Raw genomic sequence first — 16,846 nt, 5'->3', positions numbered from 1 at the left:
ATGCTTCCAAGCATGCGTCGACTTGATTCTGAGCATGCGCAGGTTTTGAACCGATGCGTCAGCGGTCCATCGGTTCGATTTTAAAGCAAGTTTTAAAATTTTGGTCCGAAGGACAAAAGACCAATGGGGCGTACACACGGTCGGTTTGGACCGATGAAACTGAACTTCGGTCCATTCTCATCGGTTTTGTCCGACCATGTGTACGCGGCCTGAGCCAGATGGCAGTGCCACAAAACAAAAATGACAGTCTCCCACTAAAAAAAAAAAAAAAAAAATGAACAATATGCTAATAAAAAAGAGTGTACAGGCTTCTTTGATGTCAACCAATTTTAGCAGATACTCCTGTTGCAGAGGTGCAATGACCGACCTGCCTGACTCCATATGAAACTTTTTGATCCGAAAGGAAGACCTTCAGGTCCAGAAGATGAACAGGTTAGTGCAAAAACCCAGAAATTGCTCCTCTGCAGGCAGAGAAACAATTACCGGTGAAGTGAGCAATTGCTGAAAAGCAGCAAATCCTTCAGCCTCTGCAGAGAAGGCATGAATCAAGGAGGGAGCAAAAGCTGGCTGAGCAAACCATAATTTAAGTCAAAGAATTTGGTGCAATTGAGCAGAGCAGACAGAAGGCCAAAATCGGACATCTGCTGGAGGAAATCCCGAAGTCTGTCCATGCAATACCATAAAGCCTATGCAGGAAGTTTCAAGTGCTGAAGGATCTGCGAGAATAGAACCCAGGTCAAAAGTAAAATGTTAAGCGCAGACTACAAGGGTCTCAACAGATCTGCATAGAAGCAACAATAGGCTTCATTAAAGATCCCACTAGAGCATAGGTGCTCAACCTGTGGCCCTTCAGCTGTTGTGGAACTACAAGTCCCATCATGCCTCAGCCTTTGGGAGTCATGCTTGGAACTGTCAGCCTTGCAATGCCTCATGGGACTTGTAGTTCCACAACAACTGGAGGGCCACCGGTCGAGCACCCATGCACCAGAGGGAAAAAAGATTTATAGTTTTTAGCCACTGTGTCCTTAAAAGTGGTTCTAAAGGCTCAAGGTTTTTTTTTTTTTTTTTACCTTAATGCACACTATGCATGATCCAATTTGCTCCAGCAAGGGAGAAAAGAAATTCTATCCTGAACTCCCAAGAGGCAAATCGGATATTCCCTGGATCAATTTTACCTATAAAATGTATGTTAGTATCCAGTAACATTATGTACATTTATATATGCCACCAGTGGTCAACAAGTTCCGGTAAGCCTGCACTTTTTCCGGTGATGGGATTGTCACGTTAAAGGAGTCACGCTTTTTCTATTTATTCACCTTTTCACTTGAATGACTTGTGGATGTTGATGAACTTTGCTACATACCTCGGATCATCACACTTAGGAGTTTTTGTTGGACTTTGTTTTTATGTTTGATACCACCTTAGGTGCATCAGTTCACGTGCCAGTTGGCACTGTTGTCACCCCTCGCTACAGAGGAATCTCACATGTTTCACAATTTGTGTCTAACATTTATTAATGTTATATGTGTTTTATTTTTTACTATACACATTTTTTGGTATTTTGATATTCATTTATTAATTTTAGCGCTATTCATATGTATATTTTTTATGTACATTTAGGAACGAAACCAGTCCTTTAAGAACCAGAACCAGCTCACTCTTGGGAGTCTATGTAACATTTTCACAGCGCTTACTGTGAAGAAACCTTTCTGTATTTGTAGATTTTTTTTCTCCAGAGACAGAGAGTGCCCCCTTAAAAGGGGTTGTAAAGGAAAAAAATGTTTTCCCTAAATAGCTTCCTTTACCTTAGTGCAGTCCTTCACTTACCTCATCCTTCAATTTTGCTTTTAAATGTCCTTATTTTTTCTGAGAAATCCTCACTTCCTGTTCTTCTGTCTAACTCCACACAGTAATGTGAGGCTTTCTTCCTGGTGTGCAGAAAGCCTCTTGAGGGGGGAGGGGGCGAGCAGGAGTGTCATGACACACCAACACACAGCTCCTTTAGCTGAAAAGTAGAGAGTGTCCTGGCTTGCCCCCTCCCCCCTCAAGAGGCTTTCTCCACACCAGGGAGAAAGCCTTGCATTACTGTGTGTAGTTACAGACAGAAGAACAGGAAGTGAGGATTTCTCTGAAGAAATAAGGACATTTAAAAGCAAAATCAAAGGATGAGGTAAGTGAAGGAGGACTGCACTAAGGTAAAGGCAGCTATTTAGGCAAAAAAAAAAAAAATCCTTTAACATGTCACCATTTTTCTAGGTAAATACATTTCAAAAGGTGCCATTGACATGAAATTTTCACCACGCCAGTAACAACCCATACATACAAATAAGCCAAAACAAATATGTTCAGAAATTAAGTTACAGTGCATCCGTATTCACAGTGCTTCACTTTTTCCACATTTTGTTATGTTACAGCCTTTTTTCAAAATGGATCCAATTCATTATTTTCCTAAAAAAATTCTACAAACAATACCCCATAATGACAATGTGAAAGAAGTTTGAAAAACATCCCTAGAGCATGATGCTGCCACCACCATGCTTCACTGTAAGGATGGAATTGGCCAGGTTATAAGCGTTGCCTGGTGTCCTCCAGACATAACACTTGCCATTCAGTCCAAAGAGTTCAATCTTTGTATTTTCAGACCAAAGAATTTTGAATTTTCATGGTCAGTCTTTCGGCAAATTCCAGGCAAGCTGTCATGTGCCTTTTACTGAGGAGTGGCTTCCATCTGGCCACTCTACCATAAAGGCCTGATTGGTGGAGTGCTGCAAAGATGGTTGTTCTGGAAGGTTCTCTGCAGAGAAATGCTGGAGCTCTGCCAGAGCGACCAACGGGTTTTTGGTCACCTCCCTGACTAAGGCCCTTCTCCCACAATCATTCAGTGTAGCCGGGTGGCCCGCTCTAGGAAGAGTTCTGGTGGCTCTATACGGCGCCTGCGCACCGACGTTCTGCTACTTTCGGAAAATCGTGACGCGATGTATGCGACCGTCGGAAGCCTGTCAATCAAATAGAAACGCCCAGTCCCGCAGTCCATACCCAGAAGCGGCGGAGAAGATCTCTCTAAAACGGTAAGTACTGCTTCGATTTAAAAAAAAAACACCCGATTCCCCTTGACAAAATGAGCCTCAATCTAATGTTAAAAATTATGTTTTTGGGTGAACCTCCACTTTAAAGCTGTCATTACCAACAAAGGATATTGTACAAAGTATTAAATACATTTTATTAATGGCTCCTTTCACACTGCGGCGGGAGGTGTAGTGGCGGTAAAGCACCGCTATTTTTAGCTTTACCGTTAATTTCACGGCGCTATTCGGCCACTAGTGGGGCGGTTTTACCCCCGCTAGCGACTGAGAAAGGGTTAAAACCACCCGCAATGGCCGGTGGTATAGCCGCGCTGCCCCATTGATTTCAATGGGCGGGAGCGGTATATACACACCGCTCAAGATGCTGCTAGCTTGACTTTTTTACCGCCCGGCTAGCGCACCACTCCAGGGTGAAAGCCCTCGGGCTTTCACACTGGAGAAACAGCAGCAGCTGTTTAGGGTCGGTTTGCAGGCACCATTTTTAGCGCCTGCAAACCGCTCCAGTGTGAAAGGGGTCTTAGCGTATTCAATACTTTGTCCCTGTGTCATTCCATGTTATTACACATAACTTAAATTACCAAACTAATTTGTTTTGGTTTCTTTGTATGTATGGATTGCATGGGTTGTTACCGACATGTGGTGAAAATTGCATTGTCAATAGCACCTTTAGAAATATATTTATTGAAAGTGTATACCACCCAAAGGGGACTTTAGGGACCGGGTCAAACCCGAAAATAAATGCCACTGCTCGGGGAAGTGCAAATAACTCCACAGCACGCTGCAGACAACTTCACAAACTGTACGGTGTGCCACAGAGTGGCACACAAGATCCAGAGTCCAAAGCGAGTATACAAGCCGGCCCCTCATCTTTCAAAAGTTTGGCGGGGCCCAGATACAGTCCCAGTAGCATGCCTGAAGTACTGATCCAGAAGTTGCATATGTAGATGGGGTAATAGGGCTAGCATGTAGCCCAGTTATAATTTTTTTATATACAATTATAATCAGTAGAGGGGCAAAAAAAGGATGCTCGCAAAAAACATGGATAACAGTCAGTGGGAAGGGTTATGTGTTTTTTTTTTTTCTACATGCGTTTGCTAGTGTCCAATCACCTGGAGGTAGCAACATATAACCCAGTTATCCAAGATGTCTGTGTCCTGTCCTGTACAATCAAGAAAAGCCTTTACCATAAAAATGTAAATAAAATAGTTGGATGTGTACACAATAGCTTTTCAGTTCCAAAAAATAATGACTGAATCATGATTGTAACATTATTAGCATAACTAAAAACCCTTTACTGACAATGACCAGTCTTCAGTTCCTTACTAGAGAATCAAAAAAAAAAAAATAGTAACATGCATTATGGTACATAATTGGCTAATCCTTGGAACCAAAGTCAGATGCTGCTGTGAAGGAACTCAGAAGCATTTAAATTTCAAATGTAAAGCTAAAATAAAAGCTAAAAAAAAATGTTTTTCCATTCCACCCCTCCTACAATCCTGCAAAAGCATATTTTTTTGTTTACCCTTTTTTTAAAGTCTGGCCCCGCCACCCAATGTGCGTCATTTGCCTTAAGCAATTGCAGGGTCAGCTGGAGGTCCACTTTAACAAAGGTTGCTAAACTATGATGTTTCAAATGACACAGACTATCCAGCTTGCAGTGCACCATATTGAAACCATTAATGATAGTTAAATGCACTAACTTCCATATTGCAATAACTACCAAAAACAAAACTTTAATACTGGGAGAAAATAACTATTATATATCACGTTGAACACCAACCAGCACTGGCATCAGAAACTGCTCTGGAAATTGCACTGCTAGAAATTGCCCTGTTGCGATTCATGATTTCCTCAAACTCTGCTTCACTTAAAGGTGTTCTCGAAACATCCATATCCCTGCAAAACATAACATTTGGCATAAAAAAGAGAGGCCCTAAATTATTTTTTTTTCTTCTTTAAAGCATTCAGACTAACCTTCCTGGTGGTCCATATTCTCCCCGGTCATATGGAGGTGGCCGACCAAATGGATCTGAAGGTGGTGGGCCACGGCCATCTGTGTTAGGCATACCAGCGTTACCAGGTGGAGGAAAGAAGTTAGGATTTACATGTGGAGCTGGTGGGGGACCTCCTGGTGGTGGACCTGGCAAATGTGGAGGTGGTCCAAGAGCCATAGGAGGTCCTGGAAGACGAGGAGGAAATGGACCAGGGAGTGGAGGTGGACCCTGTTGAGGAGGAGGGGGCCCAGGTGGAGGACCATATACAGGTGGAGGGGGGCCAGGTGGCAGAGGAACTAGCGGTGGTTGGCCATATGGCTGTCCAGGAAATAAAACTGGGGGAGGTGGCCGTTCGCCACGATTTGGTGGTCCCGTTAATGGTGGAGGAAGTGGCTGTCCAGGAGGAGGAGGACCAGGGGGTCCTGGTGGGCCTGGTGGACACATAGGTGGTCTTGGAGGATTCATACCTGTAAAAAAAAAAAAAAAAAATCATATTACTGTACTAATACAAGCAAACCATTGCCAGTAGTATTACAGAGCCAATATATATATATATATATATATATATATATATATATATATATATATATATATATATATATATATATATATATATATATATATATATATATATATATATATATATATATACACACACACACGCGCATATCAAGAGTTAAAGCAGAAATCCAGGCAAAGGCTTTTTTTTTTAAATTTTGTTCCCCTACAAAGGTGGGTCACATTGCGGGATGGCTACTCTGTCCGTAATATTTTTCTTTATGCTGGACGGTATAGCTTTCAACATGTCTGGCTACTGCAGATATGAGCACTGCGTCTGTCATACTTAGAGCTATTGTTTATACACCCTCCCTTCTTTGCATTCACAGAACACAAAAATTACCAATATGCAAATATATTCTGTAGCACCACAGTTAGAATTATTGTTTCTGGCAGAGGCTCTAAAGGTCCGACACTGTAAGCCGGATCTTCAGAGCGTATGGGCCGATGAGTTCATCGGCTGCATGCACTCTGAATATCTCCTAAACTGTGCAAGTTTAGGAGATATTCTTAGTACCTACAGGTAAGCCTTACACGTAGGTACAAGTGGTCTAACAGAGTTTCCAACTGAAATGCATTATGTTGCCATGCCACCCCCCTAACTACAAACACTGTGCACTTTTCTTAAAAAAGCCAGGGCACTGAGTAATTATGAAGATCATCATTGTTGATCTCTCCTCTCAAAAAAACATTTCAAATGATGATTCAAAGGCTTCAGAACCAAGTATCTAACTTGGAACAAGTATGCAGATTGACACTTGACCTAAAACAAGATCGCAAATTTAGGGGAGTCAGAGTGAAATCAAAGAACGCAAATCAATGACGCCAATTTTTAAAAGGTATTACACAAGCTGCCATTGCTGATCTCTTATTCTGAAAACTTGAGTTGCAGTGCGCATGCTTGCTCTTAAAACAATCAAACAATTTTTGAATGCAAACGTTTTTATTTTTTTACTTTAAAGTGGTTGTAAACCCTTACAATTAAAAACACAAAATCATACTTGCCTGCCCCCTTCTCTCCCCTCATAGGCCAGGATTGACAGCAGCAGGAGCCTATTCTCCGCTGCTGCTTCCATTTCCAATAATGAGAGAAAAAAAAAAAAAAAAGAGTGCTGCTGCTTATACACGGCACTGGACAGAGATCAGGCTTGGGCAAGTATAAGGTGTGCGAAAGTTGCCTTCTGCCTTAAGAAACAATTTAAAAAAGGTAAAAGAAAACCCTTCTAATTAATGCTAGGTTTTCATTATGTCCAAATGGAAAAAATGAGAATGGAAACTCTGGTGCAGAGATGTTACAAGTAGGTGGTTAAACCTGTCTACACATACTGAAGCTACAAATATATGCATTGGAATGACTGACTAAAGCAGCAAAGATACTTCTACAATCCTATGCACATCACTTAATGCCCAGCTCCACTTAGACTTTATTTTTTTAATGGAGTGGGGAAGAATTAGAGACTGTGAGGTAGTTAAAGCCAGCAGCTACAAATACTGCAGCTGCTGACTTTTAATAAATGGACACTTACCTGTCCAGTGCGCACGTGATGTCGGCAATCACTCGTCTCGGCTGCCACCGCCACCATCCTCGGTGAGGGAATCAGGAAGTGGAGCGTTGCGGCTTCACTGCCCGGTTCCCTACTGCACACGCGTGAGCGGCGTGTCCTCACTGGTCTCCGCTGTCTCCTGGGTCCAGTGTGTTTCCCAGAAGAAAGCCGGGGGGGGGGGGGGGGGGGGGAATGCTAGCTGGTAAGGAGAGTGCACACACCCCCCTCCCCCCTGAAAAGGTGCCAAATGTGAAACCGGAGGTTCACTTTTTGTGTGGACCTCCACTTTAATGCTGTTTGTGTCCTTAGTGGGGAGATTTCCTGTGAGGAAATGTAGTAATGAGAAATCTATCCAAGACAAAATACATTTTAACAAGGGGCAAAGTTTTTATTGCTCAGGTGATGCTTTTCTGTCTTAGTGACCCCACATTCCTTGTATAAGTATCAAAGACAGGAAAGCAAAGAAAACTCTCCCTAACAGGTTCACATACAGAAATGATAAACCTGATAAAGTGTGTGTGTGTGTGTGTGTGTGTATATGTGTATACACACACACACTAACTATATGTATGTGTATATCTATACACATACACACATTGTATATATGTAACAAGGGACATATTTAGTGACTTCATTGTGGATGCATTATCAACTAAAGGGAAAGAGAAAATGTAGTGTGTATATATTTAAATATATTTCAATGTAAAATTCTGCACTACATTACTCTTACCTGCAAAAGGTGGAGGAGGTCCTCCGGGTCCAGTAGGTCCAGGAAATCTGTCACCAGGACCTGAGGGTGGGAACCGGCCCCTGCCTCTGCCGCCCGGTGGAAACGGTAAGCGAGCATTGATACCAGGGGGTCCGGCTTTTCCTTCGCCGGACATTTGGCCAGCCTGTGTAGCTGCAACAATTTAAATAAAACAAAAAGTATCTCGAATATAAAAACATTTCACATGTAGGCGCACGTGCCCACGATTTTGTTACGGATGAGCCTTGTTTAACCACTTCCTACAGCAAAATGACGGCTGGGAAGTGGTTCAGTTATCCTGACTGGGCGTCATGACGTACAGCAGGATAAGCCGCGATCACGCGCCCATGGGGACGCGCGGCACATCAGTGTCGCCTATCAGTGAAGGACAAAACAAAATGTTATAACCGGAACAAAGAAAAAAAAATGTGTTTTTTAAAAAAAGTCAGACTTTTTTTTAGTTGTTTAGCAAAAAATAAAAACCCCCAGTGGTGATGAAATACCAAAAGAAAGCTCTATTTGTGGGAAGAAAATTATAAAAAAAATTAGTTGGGGTACAGTGTTGTATGACCGTGCAATTGTCGGAGGCGGGGCTTTGTCATAGTGGACAGCCAGTTAAGACTGCATGACACAGCGGGAGACTCTAGTATCGAAGTCGAGGGGGGCTTTTTCAGCATAAAAAAAAATACAGTACTTGGTTAACCCTCCCTTTTTTAATCTCCTCCCTGTATCAGCAAAATTGCTGCTGTGTTGCTCACATCCTGTGCATGCTCCACAATCTCTCCTTATCGATCCCTTTACTTTCATTTGTTGGAGTTGCCTCACGTGACATTTTATGACAGCTTGGGGGGGGGGGGGGGGGGGTTGAGGCTGCTCCAGAGTGAGTAACTGTGGGCAGCTGAAGCTGCTGTCTGTTCACTTCCTGGATTTGCACACCTCCAGCTCTCATAAACCCTCTTATGATTCATCCCCCGCTCCCATACAGGAAGTCTACTAACACACAGCTCCTTTATCTGCAACGTAGAGAGCGTCCCGACTCTCCTGTAGTCCAAGGGAGGGGGCGAACACGACACTCCACACCAGGGAGAAAGCCTCACATTACTGTGTGGAGTTACAGACAGAAGAACAGGAAGTGAGGATTTCTCAGAAGAAATAAGGACATTTAAATGCAAAAATCGAAGGATGAGGCAAGTAAAGGAGGACTGCACTAGGGTAAAGGAAGCTATTTAGGGGGAAAAAAATTGTACCTTTACAACCCCTTTAAGTGTATAAACAGGGGAAGCTGATATTTTCGCATATAAATAGAAGTACCTGAATCTATTTACATTTAATTGATTCTTTAATAAACTGTTAGCCAATAATAAATACTATTTTAGTTTATCACTTCAGAATTTAACCTAAATTATGGCCCAAAATTCTTCTTCTGTCGTTGGTATCCGTGAGGCTACCAAACGTGTTTTACGCAAAAGGCATTTGCAAATTTAAGGGGTTAGTTCACCAAAAAAAGTCGTAAGTTTGGAGAGAACCACGTAAAGCAGTGCCAATTTTTATGGCAGGCTTCTGTCATCATGAATATGGCCCCATGGGTATGTTACCAGAAGAGAGGCATGGTTGCAAGGTCTGATCAGCATAGGGTGCTGCTGTGGTATAGTGTGACTGCATAGTAGTGGGCCTTTTTTTATTTTTTTACAAGACAGGAACTATTCTTGCCATCATATGAAGTGGGTTGAGGGCACCAGAGGTGACTGGTTAACATTAAAGCCTCTCATATCATTTCTACTTGCTCATAGAATGTGTAAGTGACAGCAGGAGAGGGTAGGCCAGCTGTCAACATTACTAAGAAATGTCATAACATATTGCAGAGCCTTTGGTTTCAGGACTACTAGCACACCTGGAATTTGTGTGAATTTTTGTGCTTTTTAATGGATTTTCTTACATGTCAACTGTAGCAAAACCTATGGATTTGTTTGAGCAATCGGAGGTAAATTTTACAAAATTCCTACACACTTTTGTTGAATTCGACCATTTTAGCCACATTTAATGATTGGCCTGAATGATCCTATGTCTTCAGACCTCACATCTTTGGACCAGCACCAAGCAATAACATGGAATGCATGTCCTGTCCATAATGAAGGCACAATCCACCATAAATTCAGCCCAATTCAACTTTTCTTGCGCCTTTTAAAAGCACCAACCTTTAGCCCAAGTAGGGCTCCCCACTAATGCCAACTTCTTTGAGGTTGGCAGCAATAATTTACAGATACATATGTGATACTTACTTTTTCTCGACTGTGACTCAAATTGAGAAAGGAACTGCTTATTGCAAGGTGTTACAGCAGGATTCTGCCCATGTAGCTCTCTTTTTGGCAACAAATCCATGAGTTTCTTTGATGAAGACTCTGATCCAACACATATTAATGCAAACCTATGCAAATAAAAGCATATAAATGAATGAGGACTCACGCACATTTAGACTAAATAAATTCCCTTAAAGAGTAACTCCACTTTTGATGAGGGAAAAAAAACACATTTCCCTCTGGGTGATCTATGTACATTGCAATGATTTTACCAAATGTTGCAGATTCCTAACTTTTGTTATTCTGAAGAAATAGCGGTTGCTTTGTGTCTGTGTGCAAAATGTATGTAAATGGGACTAATTTCAGAATTAGCAATCAGCTGTTGCATTTGGCAGGGCTATAATAAGGAAAGTGCAGTCAGCATCCCTTTATATGCGATTCCCTTTTGAATGTAGCTCACCAAAAAGAAAAAACTTTTGGTGCAGGGGATGCCAACAATCTGACATCTTAGTGCAGTCACAAGCAGCAAATTACATTTCTGAGGGGAATTCTGTATATAACATCCATGTACAGAATACTGCCAGGTTGCTATATTGCATTTTACAGAAAATTACAGCACTGCAGATGGAAAATGTAAGCTTATTTTTAATAACCTTAAATTACAATAAAATAGTATCATGCATGTATATGCTAGGGGTGCTGAAATTATTGGTGCATCAATTTGGGTGTCCCCGATGCGACATCGATGCATGCGGCTGGAAAAAACGATTTCCGGGTGACGTCATCCCGACTTACCTCACCACTCCCGGGAGAACACTCCGAGCGTATATCTGTTAACCCCTTGGAGTGGAGTGTATGCGGCCTCAGCTTTAAGAGGTTATACCGGCACTTTTGGTTTACTCGGCTGCCAATGGCACCGGTTTAAAAAATAAAAAATTACAGTTTTCAGAATCGCCGTTTTGGCAATCTGAATACTTTGAAGTGCAAAGGAGAGATTTGGGGTCTTTTAGACCTCCAATTCCTCCATAAAGAGTACCTGTCACCACCTATTACTGGCATAAGGGATGTTTACATTCCTTGTGACAGCAACAAAAGTGATCACATTATTTTATTTTGTTAAACACAATGTAAAAAAAAATATATATTTTTTAAAAGATCTCCTGCGAGCCCACACAGCAAAGAAAACGCACACGCAAGTCGCCCCCGCATATGAAAACTGTTCAAATCACACGTGTGAGGTATCGCCGCGATCGTCAGAGCGAGAGAAATAGTTCTAGCACTAGACCTCCTCTGTAACTCTAACCTGGTAACCGTTCATTTTTTTAAAGCGTCGCCTATGGAGATTTTTAGGTATCGAAGTTTGTTGCCATTCCCCCAAGTGTGCGCAAAAAGACACTCACCTGTCCCACAATCCAGCGACGTGGCCACCAAAACCCTCCATTCTCTCCCCCGCCTGTTCGTGGCGCTGGCAATACTACTGTGGGCATCAGGCTGTGACAGCTTGCAGCTTCACAGCCGGGTGCGCATGTCTCAATACGCTGTCCTGCATAGTCTGGCAATCTTCTGGGACCTGTGATGTGTCCCAGAAGATTGCAGGGAGGAAGGGCCGCCTAGGCGGCCCAAGCGGAAGCTCGTCAGTAATCGTGGTGCATCGCAAAATCGAACCGTTGACAAGGTAATCGTAATCGAATCGTGAGACCAGTGAAGATGCACACCTCTAGTATATGCTATTTTTTCCCACAAAAGTGGAGTTACCCTTTAAAGAAGTCAATGGATAATCAACATGGTCAACAAGTTTAAAGTGCACCGCTATATGGGGTAACTTTTCCCAATAATGTAAATAATGATACAAGTTGCAAGAAGGGTAAACATACTAAAAACAATACCTTGGTTCAGGGTTTCATGTCACTTAGCAGAATTTATGCAAGTTCTTGATATTTCACACATAAGGAGATATTTATTCCTTTTTGCCTATCCCTCCTCATTTGAGGAGACAGCAGCAGAAGCCATTGGCTCCTGCTACAGTCAATTACAGCCAGTTAGCCAATAGGATAGAGCGGGGGCAGGGCCGACCTCCGTGTGTGAATGGACACAGAGCAGCAGATTGGAAGCGAGCCTCCTTAGGTGTCCCCATAGCAAGCTCCTTGCTATGGGGGCAATCGCGGGAGGGGCCAGGAGCGCTGGCAGGGACCAGAGAAGAGGAAGATCAGGGCTGCTCTGTGCGAAAGTACTGCGCATAGCAGGTAAGTATGACATGTTTAAATTTCAATTAAAATGGCTGAGGCTGCCTTGTAATAGCCCCAACCAACACACTTTATTATCTTTCTACAATGGATAGGACAAGTGGGCCATGTCAATTCAATGCTTTTGTCGGCTGTCAGTGTTGAGCCAGCAGATAGTTTGATCCAAAAGCAGTTGTGCTGCCTTGTAATAATAGTGAACACAGGGAAGCTATGCCCTGTGCTGCTACAATTGGGCACACCACTTAACACCTTGAAATAAAATAAACGGGGGGGTTTGGGAGTTGCTTAGTAGTGCTGTTGTATATACCAAAATAGGGATATTGCAACTGTTGCATACAAAATAAAATGCTGCAGTACTGTGTTTAGCACACTACTGAACATATGAGTGCAGCTTCCAGAACTGTTCACTGTTAGCTAGGTATACTTAAAATACATACTAGGCCTGAATAATACATACTATAAAACAAGCTTGATTTTTTTGAACAAGGATTTGAACTTACCCTTTTGACTGGCCATTAGCACGATTCTCATAGAACTTAATTTCCAAAATATCATTGACACCCAAAGAGTGAACTGCGTCAGTCAAGTCTTCATCTGTTGTCCACTGAACATACAAACAAAATTTCAGCATAATTTTAGCCAGGACTAATGATAAAATTTTCCTTTTTTTATTATCGATCATAACATTTTAAACAAGCACAGATCAAGAAAGAAAAGAGTGCACTTTAGTTTTTGCAAGACAATACCATGAAAACAAAGCCTTGTCACTTAAAGCGGAGCTCCGCCGTTAAAAAAAATATTAAAAGCCAGCAGCTACAAATACTGCAGCTGCTGACTTTTAATATATGGACACTTACCTGTCCTGGAGTCCAGCGACGTCTGCAGCAGAAGACGAGCGATCGCTCGTCTATCTGCTGCCCCCACCGCCATCCTCGGTGAGGAAATCAGGAAGTGAAGCGTTCCGGCTTCATTGTCCGATTCCCTTTGGCGCATGCGCGAGTCGCGCAGTGCCGTCCTCACTGGTCCACGCTGTGTTCTGGGAGCTGAGTGTTTCCCAGAACACAACGGGCGTGGGCAGGAAGTGACGCACTACACGCAGAATCCCCGCAGAGAGGACTCCTGGAAGTGGGTGTCTTAGACAGGTATCTGCACCCCCCTCCCCCCTGAAAGGTGTCAAATGTGACACCGGGGGGAGGGTTCCTATGAGTGGAAGTTCCACTTTAGGGTGGAGCTCCGCTTTAACCACTTCAGCCCCGGTAGATTTGGCTGCTCAATGACCAGGCAATTTTTTGCGATACAGCACTGCGTCACTTTTACTGACAATTGTGCAGTCGTGCGACGCTGTACCCAAATAAATAGAGATTTATTTGGTGGTATTTGATCACCTCTGCGGTTTTTATTTTTTGCGCTATAAACATAAGAGCGACAATTTTGTAAAAAAACAATGGGGGTTATTTACGAAAGGCAAAACCACTTTGCACTACAAGTGCAACTTAAAGTGGGGTTCCACCTGCGATTTTTTTTTATATCAGCAGCTACAAACATTGTAGCTGCTGACGTTTAATATGGACACTTACCTGTCCTAAGCGCCTGCGATGTCAACCCCCCGAGGCTGATCCCTTGATCGCGCCATCCTCACTAAGTGAAACAGGTAGTGGAGCCTTGCGGCTTCACTGCCCGTTTATTACTGCGCATGCGCGAGCAAACGGAATTTGGTAAGTACATTTTATTTGTTTTTGAGCATTTTGGTGCAATTTTTTTTTTATGGGGGACCTCCACTTTAAAAAAAAAAAAAAAAAAAAAAAACATAATCAGTATGTAATTGGCCCTTGAAGTTACATTTTAATACAAATAAATCTGTACACCAATGTGGAAGACAATGCTTTCCAGATAATAAAAAAATCAAACGTGTACACATTTATGTAACAAGTGGCATAGAACATATTCAAGTATACAGTTTTGCTTCATACATTTCTACATACCCATGTCAAATTTCCTATGTACAGTGCTATTCTTTTTCCAGTATAAGAAAATGCTGAATTTGAAGATGATCCTTTTCCCACATCATCTGAAACCGACGTTGCTAGGTTATCCATGTAGTCCCTGTCTTCAGGTGCATCTCCATTATTTGCAGATGGAGAAATGACATCCTCATAAAGTTCGATCTGATCATGTGAACCATATTCTGCCTCCTGTAAAACAAGCAGTCCACACAAGATTTTAAGACATTTACAAAATATCAAAAAAGCAAGCAAACACTGAACCAACTTTACTGAGAATGCTCTAGTCACCTAGCATTAAAGCCCTGTACAGAATTTGGAACACTGTATCCCCCGCCTTTTTTTCAGAAAATACACACCACAGAATGAAGCCTAAACATTCTAGTAACTGCAGAATGGAGTCAGACCTCCAGGTCTTCAGTCATATTCTGTATTTTAATAATTAAAGGAGAAGTAGGACCAAAAGTTATTTTGGCCCTACTTCTCCTGCGAGTCACAGTTCAGTTTGTTTTGCAACCCTGTGACCCATTTTCAGCCGACAGCGGGCTAAAGTCCGCTGTTGGCTGACACTCAGCTGGTCCAGACTTTAGATCAATTCTGACTTTCCATCATCCGCCCCAAATGCCTGGACCGTTAGCTGGCTCAGACAAAGCTAGCCACTCTAGCACCCTGCACAGCCTAGCCCTCCAGTGAGTCCTGGGTGGCCAGACCAAAGAGCTGGAGACTGACAGTCACTAAAGACCAGGAACCAAGCAATCAGTGGTCTTTGACCCCTCAGTTCCAAGTCTTTGAGGCAGCAGGGGACATTGGATTGAACAAAAATAACTGACAGCTCCGGGCTGCTGTACTAACAATACAATGTTAGTACATCAATCCCCCCCCCTCCCCAGCTGTTCTAACAGGGAGACACATTCCCCCCCAAACACTCCGGTCAGCACTTGGCTTGTGTGTACTAGGCTTTAGTGAGGAAACATGTTATTATTATTATTGAGCAGGTGAGGATGTTTTAATAGGACCCAGATGGCAAATGAGTTAAAGGGGTTGTAAAGGAAAACATTTTTTTCCCTAAATAGCTTCCTTTACCTCAGTGCAGTCCTCCTTCACTTACCTCATCCTTAAATTTTGCTTTTAAATGTCCTTATTTCTTCTGAGAAATCCTCACTTCCTGTTCTTCTGTCTGTAACTCACCACCGTAATGTGAGGCTTTCTCCCTGGTGTGGAGGGGGCGAGCTGGCAAGTCAGGACACTCTACTTTGCAGATGGAGAAAGGAGCTGTGTGTTAGTGGGCGTCCTGACACTCCTGCTCGCCCCCTCAAGAGGCTTTCTCCACACCAGGGAGAAAGCCTTGCATTACGGTGGTGAGTCACAGACAGAAGAACAGAAAGTGAGCATTTCTCAGAAGAAATAAGGACATTTAAAAGCAAAATTGAAGGATGAGGTAAGTAAAGGAGGACTACCCTAAAGAAAAGGAAGCTATTTAGGAAAAAAAAATTCTTCTTTTTAACCTCTTTAAAGGTTTTAAACATTAAAGAAAAATCATTTAAAGCAATATCACATACCTGTATGTGATTTGGCTTTAGATGGTTGTACCGGGCCGATATCTGCAGTACAGGCATCATCCCGGTATCGGTTTTTAAAGCCGGTAGCCAGCTTTTAGGTAAAAGCCATCCCAGTGGCTAAATTAGCCTTTAGATGATTTTTACAGGTGCCGGGACAGGTCGCTCCCCCACTTCCGCCGCTGCCCCTTCTCCGGGAGCTCCCAGGGAAGTCCCTGATGATCTCTGTGGTATAGGAAGCGACATCACTTTCGGTTCTCCGGATGTAACAGCTCCATTTTTTAATTGGCAAAGCATCTGAACACATCGATCTTGGTGTGATCAGATGCTTTTAGGGCAGAAGAGATGTCTGGGGTCTAATAGACCCCAGATCTGTCCATAAATAGTCTCCTTCACTGCCTATTGCTGTTACAAGGCATGACAACATCCCTTGTAACAGCAATAGAAATTATAAAAAAAAAAAAAAAAAAAAAATGATAGCAAACAAAATAGGATTTTTTGTACTCACCGTAAAATCCTTTTCTCTGAAGTCCATGGACGGACACAGCTCCTTAAATCTTGACAAGTGGGTTATGTTCCCTGTTTACAGGAGAGGACTAGGCAGAAACATGTTAAATAGTTAAATACATGTTACATTAACAGAGTTGAACAGCCCCGCCCAGGGGGCGGTCCCTCCAGACATAACCCTCCTCACTGCAGCTTGCAGCCTCAGTTCGTAACAAGCAGTACAAACCTAAAAAGGAGGGGTGGGAGCTGTGTCCGTCCATGGACTTCAGAGAAAAGGATTTTACGGTGAGTACAAAAAATCCTATTTTCTCTTATC

At 42.7% G+C, this 16,846-nt stretch overlaps 1 protein-coding gene across 6 annotated transcripts in view; it reads right to left on the bottom strand.

Moving 5' to 3' along the window:
* CPSF6 (cleavage and polyadenylation specific factor 6) overlaps positions 1-16,846 on the bottom strand; it is a 52,058-nt gene that overhangs the window by 18,945 nt on the left and 16,267 nt on the right. For 4 of the 6 annotated variants that reach the window (XM_040344033.1, XM_040344030.1, XM_040344031.1 and 1 more), the window contains exons 2-7: positions 14,450-14,659; positions 12,968-13,071; positions 10,207-10,352; positions 7,910-8,083; positions 5,058-5,544; positions 4,864-4,979 (exon numbers count right to left, since the gene is read on the bottom strand). In XM_040344033.1, the coding sequence (XP_040199967.1) occupies positions 4,864-4,979; positions 5,058-5,544; positions 7,910-8,083; positions 10,207-10,352; positions 12,968-13,071; positions 14,450-14,659 (1,237 nt within the window). The remainder of the gene's footprint in view (positions 1-4,863; positions 4,980-5,057; positions 5,545-7,909; positions 8,084-10,206; positions 10,353-12,967; positions 13,072-14,449; positions 14,660-16,846) is intronic. The other 2 variants (XM_040344034.1, XM_040344032.1) reach the window with 1 other exon arrangement.

Source organism: Rana temporaria, chromosome 3 (assembly GCF_905171775.1).
Source record: "Rana temporaria chromosome 3, aRanTem1.1, whole genome shotgun sequence".
Taxonomy (NCBI): Eukaryota; Metazoa; Chordata; class Amphibia; order Anura; family Ranidae; genus Rana; species Rana temporaria.
This window is presented reverse-complemented; position numbering and strand designations above follow the sequence as displayed.